This window comes from Eimeria tenella, genomic scaffold, assembly GCF_000499545.2.
Source record: "Eimeria tenella Houghton genomic scaffold, Eth_scaff2, whole genome shotgun sequence".
Classification (NCBI taxonomy): Eukaryota; Apicomplexa; class Conoidasida; order Eucoccidiorida; family Eimeriidae; genus Eimeria; species Eimeria tenella.
The window spans coordinates 14,318-20,109 of record NW_013541843.1 but is presented as its reverse complement, the minus strand read 5'-3'; the positions used below and the strand labels follow the sequence as shown (position 1 = coordinate 20,109).

The following is a 5,792-nucleotide window of genomic DNA, read 5'->3' as shown; positions in this document are numbered from 1 at the left end:
GCCCCCCGGGGGGCCCCCTGGGGGGCCCCCGGGGTCCTGCTGCAGGCAGCTAGCCAGGTCTTGTGGAGGAACTCTGTTTCTTCTGCGTCGGGGCCCCTGAGGACTGCGTCTGTGTGGGCAGCAGCGCGGCGCTGCTGCTGGCGAGCTGCTGCTGCCAGCAAGTGCTGCGCTGCTGCTGCGTCTGCTGCTGCTGCTGCTGACTCCAGCGGCGGGAGGGGCCCCCGGGGCCGTCCGTCGGGGCCCACGTGTACGAACACCAGGCAGGCGGAGCCGATGCATGCGCCGTCCTGCGCGGGCGTGCAAGTTGGCGGAAAGCACGCATTTGAAAGCTCTTTTCGCCGAATAAATGCAATTTAAAAACATTATTTCCCAAATTGTTCCATTTTAATTCAAATTCGCTTCAATTCGATGCATTTAACCCCTCTTTCCCTCAGATCGGCGCAGCCACTCAACCGCCTTCACCTGCTGCAGCAGCGGTGCTGCTGCTGCTGCTGCTGCTACTACTTGGGCTTTTATTTTCATTTGAATGCCATTTGAATACCATTTAAATGCCACTTAAATATTATTTAAACATTATTTAAACACAAATTGAAAAATAATTAAAAAAAGATTCAAAATGATAACAACAGCTCAATTCGAAGCAAAATGGCGCAAGTTGAATAATTCAAATGGCAGTGTTCACAGCTGCAGCACTACAAACACAAACAAACAAACAAACAAGCAAATAAACAAAATAAATAAATAAAATAAATAAAATAATAAATAAGTAAAATAAACAAAAAGTAAATAAAAATAAATAAACAAGTAACAATGAATTATATTTCAAAGAGGAACTCACCTGGTGGAGCTCCGCAGTGATTTCGACCGAAGACTTTCCTGCGTAGGAAACGAAGCCTCTGAGGCACAAGTCCTTTTCCACGGAAATATAAGGCACCCTGCCGCTGCTGCTGCTGCTGCTGCTGCTGCTGCTGCTGCTGCTGCTGAAGAGGCGGATGGAGTCGATGGAGACGGTCAAGAACAAGTGCTGCTTGTCGGGACTCAGTTCAAACTGCGGCCGGCAGTAAGCAAAAGCAACATCAGCAGCAAAACAGTCCAGCACTTCCAGCAGCCGCCCGCTGCGCAGCGCAGCAGCAACGGAGGCCTGCCGAAACACGCTGCGCAGCCGCTGCTGCGCGCCCCCGCTGCTGCTGCTGCTGCTGCCGCTGCTGCTGCCGCTGCTGCTGCTGCTGCTGCCCAGCAGCAGCTGCAGCTCGCGCCACGCGTACCCCAGCGGGCGCGGGGTGTGGGGCCCCAGCAGCGGCAGCAGCAAACCGCGGGCCCGCATGCAGCCCACATCTATTCCGGTGTTGTCCGCCAGCCAGGCCACCATCCGCATTTCTTTCCGGATGCAGATCTCCCGCAGCTCCCCCCGAGGCACCGGCAGGCACCCGCAGCCTGCTGCTGCTGCTGCTGCTGCTGCTGCAGTGGGCTCTGCTGCCGCTGCAGTGGGCTCTGCTGCCGCTGCAGGGGGCTCTGCTGCTGCCGCTGCTGCTGCAGCAGCGGGGGAGGCTGCAGCGTCTGCGGGGGGCGCGCTGGAGAAGGCCCGGGATGAAGAAGCTGCGCAGGGAAACGGCGAGCAGCAAACACGGAAAGCTGCAGCAACAGTGGCGGGGGGGGCCCCCAGCTCGGGCCCCCGGGGCCCCCGGGGGGCCCCCTTGCAGCCCGGGGGGGGGGCCCGAAGAAGAGACCCGCCGGGGGCCCCCGTGTGACCCCCTCTGCTGTACCCTAAGGGGGGGCCCGGGGGGCCCCGCTGCGCCAGGCAGCGCCAGGCCGCGCGCCACATCGCTCAAACAACTGCTGCTGCTGCTGCTGCTGCTGCTGCTGCTGGGACAAATGGGCGTGCAGCAGCAAAGGCAGTGGCCGCCGGAGGGCGCTTCAAAGGCCCCGCGGAAGCGGCTTGAGATGAGTGCTGCAGAGGCTGGGCAGCAGCAGCAAGTGTACAGGCAGCAGCAGCAGGTGTATAGACAGCAGCAGCAGCTGTATAGGCAGCAGCAGCAGCTGTACACACACGCCGGGGGAGGCGTTGCCTCTCATTAGACACGATTTGGAGCCACTTTACTCAAAACAATTCGAAAAATGTCAAATATAATGCAAATAATTTGAAGTTGGAGCCTCTGGGAGGCGGAAAAGGCCAGGAGGGAGTCCGCAGGCACTGCTGCTTTCGCCCGCCTTCGGGGGGCACGGGAAGAGGGGCTGCCAGTGCTGCTGCTTTGCTGCGCTCATTATTTTCCTAAAGAGCTTCTTAAAATGCTCTTTCTCAAATCTGGAAAAGTTAAATTAGTGAAGGAGGCTGCGGCGCGGTTCTCCGGGTGTACGTACACCCCAGCGACTGGTTGGCTGCAGCCGCGCTGCGCTGGCCGCAGCCATCCGCCCGCCGCATGCAAATGTCTTTCTTAAAGTTCCTCCAAATGGAATTAAAAGTGTTTAAATTCATTTGCCTGCATGTTTCCCGTTGGAAACGGACGGTTGCGGTGTACGTACACCCACAGCGCGCGCGCGATCCTGCTGAGATCAGCAATTCAAGTTTTGGCGAATCGAAGGCAACGGCGGCCGTTGCTCGTTCTTCTTCTCTCCACTTTGCAAAATACTGTTGATTAATTTAAGTTCTTTAATTTGAAGTTCATTTATTTGCATTCAACTCAGCTGGAGGCCTCGGCCTTTGCACATGAGCTTCTGCCTGGCACGGGCGCGCGCCGTTTCAACTTGGGAAAACTTGAACGCGGGCTCTCTTTTGACTGCGGCGGACCCTCTTACACCATTTAAAAAGTCGGAAATTAAATTAGAAAGATATTTTCGTTTTAATTCCTTTTTTTCGCCGCGAAGAGCTCTCGAAAACCCCGCGACTTCCTGCTGCTGCAGTCCCGCAAGACCCCCCCAGTTCCGGTGTACATCCACTTCGCCGTTTCCCAGGATGTCGCCTGCAGCTGCTGCTGCTGCTGCTGGAGCAGCCCCTGCTGCTGCTGCTGCTCCGAAGAAGAGTGAGTGCTGCTGCTGCTGCTGCTGCGCTGGCTGGGAGCCGCGTTTGTGTGTGTTTGCTGCTGCTTGCTGCTGCTGTGTCTGTGGGTTGTGGGGCTTCTTCGAACCCGCTTTCGCGCGTTTTCGGGTGTACGTACACCGCAGAACTCGCAATGCCAATGCCCCCCACTTACGACCCCCAGTATGTCGAAAGCGGCTGGATGGACTGGTGGCTTTCCCAGGGCTACTTCTTGCCTGCTGACGCGACGCAGCGGCAGCAAGCAGCAGCAGCAGCAGCAGCAGCAGGGGGAGCAGCAGCAGCAGGAGGAGGAGCAGCAGCGGCAGGGGGAGCAGCAGCAGCAGGGCAGGCCGCGAGGTCGGTGGAGGAGCGCCGCAAAGCGGCAGCAGCAGCAGCAGCAGCAGCAGCAGCAAACCAGAAGTTTGTTATGGTTATTCCCCCCCCCAACGTCACGGGCTCTTTGCATATTGGCCACGCCTTGACTGTGGCCATAGAGGACGCTTTGGCCCGCTGGCAAGTTTATTTAATCAATTTAGTTCAATTAATTTAATTTATTTAATTAATTACTTGAATTTAATTTAATTGATTTGATTTGATTTGATTTGATTCTTCGTTTTTGTTTCTTTTTATGAGCTTTTTGAGGTGTTCGTACACCCGAACTACTTGTTTTTTTTTTGGAATTTTTGGCGTGATTGGAGTGTACGTACACCTCAACCAACCGGCCCTCTTTTTGCCTTTTATTTTCCTTTTGCCTTGTTGAGGTGTACATACACCTGGAGGGCCAGGAAACTCTCTTTTCATTTTTGTCTTTTTATTTTTTTTTTATTTTTTGTGCATTAAAGTAGTTTAATGATTTGATGTAAATGTTTTTAATTCATTTAAAACATTCATTTTAAATCTCGCGTTTTAATCTCTTCTACATCCTCTTAACCCCAAACCCTAAACCCTAAACCCTAAACCCTAAACCCTAATTGCCTGCAGCTGCTGCTGTACGTGGACCTATGGCCTGCCCTTGTGCCCCTCGGGGGCCCCTAGAGCTCTAAATGATTTTATTGAATTTGTTATTTTAGAAATTGAATATGTTTATTTATTTATTTGTTTACTATTATTTATTTGTTTGTTTATTATTTATTTATTTATTTATGTATTTATTTATTTATTTATTTATTTATTTATTTATTTGTTTATTTGCAGGAATCGAATGCGGGGCAAAATCGTGCTGTGGGTTCCTGGGGTGGACCACGCGGGTGAGCAGCAGCTTTTTGAATTTTTGAATTTCTTTTTAATTCATTTTTAATTCATTTTTAATTCATTTGTAATTCATTTTTAATTTATTTTTAATTTCATTTTAAGTTTATTTTTAATTTCATTCTTAACTTATTTTGTTTTTAATTCATTTTGTCTTTTGTTGCAGTTGTGGCTCGCTGCTGCTTTACTTGGTTGGCTGCACAGGAATTCTAGGGTTTAGGGTTTAGGGTTTAGGGTTTAGGGTTTACAGTGAGCCGTTTAATCTTTTAATTTATTTTTGATTCATTTACTTATTTGAAGTAATTTATGAATAACTAAACATGAAAGAAGTGCTGTTGGGGGCAGTCCTTGCAAGTGCTAAAAAAGCATGAACTGACCAACTAAGAATAAATAAGCAATAAGCAAATAAACAGTAAGAAAATAAATAGTAAATAAATAAAAATAATAATAATAATAAATAAATAAATGATAAACAATTAATAAAACAAGACTTGTTTTGTTTTCTTTTGAATCGCCGTCCGCGCGGTCGGCTGTACATACACCCGAATGGGGAGAGCGGAAAAGCGCTGGAAGGCGCAGAAACGGCTCGAACAAAAGCGAAACAGAACACAAATGACAAATAAACATCAAATAAACAACAAATAAAGAATAAATAAGCCATAAATGAGTAAAAATAGAGTAAATGGGGGCAAATGGCGAATAAATGGGAAAATGGTGGGCGGGTCCGCAGGCATCGCCACACAGTCCGTCGTCGAACGCAAACTGCTGAAAGAAGAAAATAAATCTCGACATGATTTCGGAAGAAAAGACTTCGTCGAAAAAGTGTGGCAGTGGAAGGAGCAGTACGGGAACAGAATCACGGACCAGCTCAGGTTCGAACCCGCGCCCTAGCTGGCTAGCTAGCTAGCTGGCTAGCTGGCTAGCTGGCTGGCTAGCTGGCTGGCTAGCTGGCTGGCCAGCTGGCTGGCTAGCTGGCTGGCTAGCTGGCTGGCTGGCTATCTAGCTGGGCAGCTAGCTAGCCAGCCAGCTAGCCAGCTAGCTAGCCAGCTAGCTAGCCAGCTAGCTAGCCAGCTAGCTAGCCAGCTAGCTAGCCAGCTAGCTAGCTAGCTAGACAGCCAGCTAGATAGCTAGCCAGCTAGTCAGCAAGCCACCAACCCAACTAGCTAGCTGGCAGCTAGCTATGCGGCGAGAGAGACAGCTAGAAAGCTAGTTAGCCAGCCAGCCAGTTCGCTGGACAGCTAGCTAGCCAGCCAGCTAGCTAGCTAGCTAGCTAGCCAGCTAGCCAGCTAGTTAGCTGTACAGCTAGCCAGCTAGCTAGCTGTAGCTAGCTGAATAGGTAGCTAGCTACCTAGCTAGCTAGACAGACTGCTGGCTGGCTAGCTAGCCGTGCAGCAATGTACACATGTAGGCACTTAGCTAGCTACGCAGCTAGCTAGCCAGCTAGCTATGGAGCTAACTAGTTAGCTAGCTACGCAGCCAGCCATCCAGCTTCACAGCTTGCTAGCTAGCTAGCTAGCTAGCTTGCTAGCTA

At 50.7% G+C, this 5,792-nt stretch overlaps 2 protein-coding genes across 2 annotated transcripts in view; one reads left to right on the top strand and one right to left on the bottom strand.

Moving 5' to 3' along the window:
* Positions 1 to 49: 49 nt before the first annotated feature.
* ETH_00028705 (uncharacterized protein) lies at positions 50 to 1,822 on the bottom strand (the record flags this gene model as incomplete). Its single annotated transcript, XM_013374183.1, has 2 exons — positions 50 to 331; positions 839 to 1,822. 2 exons carry the CDS (start codon positions 1,820 to 1,822, stop codon positions 50 to 52), a joined length of 1,266 nt encoding a protein of 421 aa, XP_013229637.1.
* Positions 1,823 to 2,950: 1,128 nt separating this feature from the next.
* Positions 2,951 to 5,792, top strand: part of ETH_00028700 (valyl-tRNA synthetase, putative) — a gene marked incomplete at both ends in the record, with an annotated part of 11,872 nt that continues 9,030 nt past the window's right edge. The window contains 4 exons of the mRNA XM_013374182.1: positions 2,951 to 3,017; positions 3,160 to 3,526; positions 4,208 to 4,260; positions 4,992 to 5,133. Of these exons, the coding sequence (XP_013229636.1) occupies positions 2,951 to 3,017; positions 3,160 to 3,526; positions 4,208 to 4,260; positions 4,992 to 5,133 (629 nt within the window). The remainder of the gene's footprint in view (positions 3,018 to 3,159; positions 3,527 to 4,207; positions 4,261 to 4,991; positions 5,134 to 5,792) is intronic.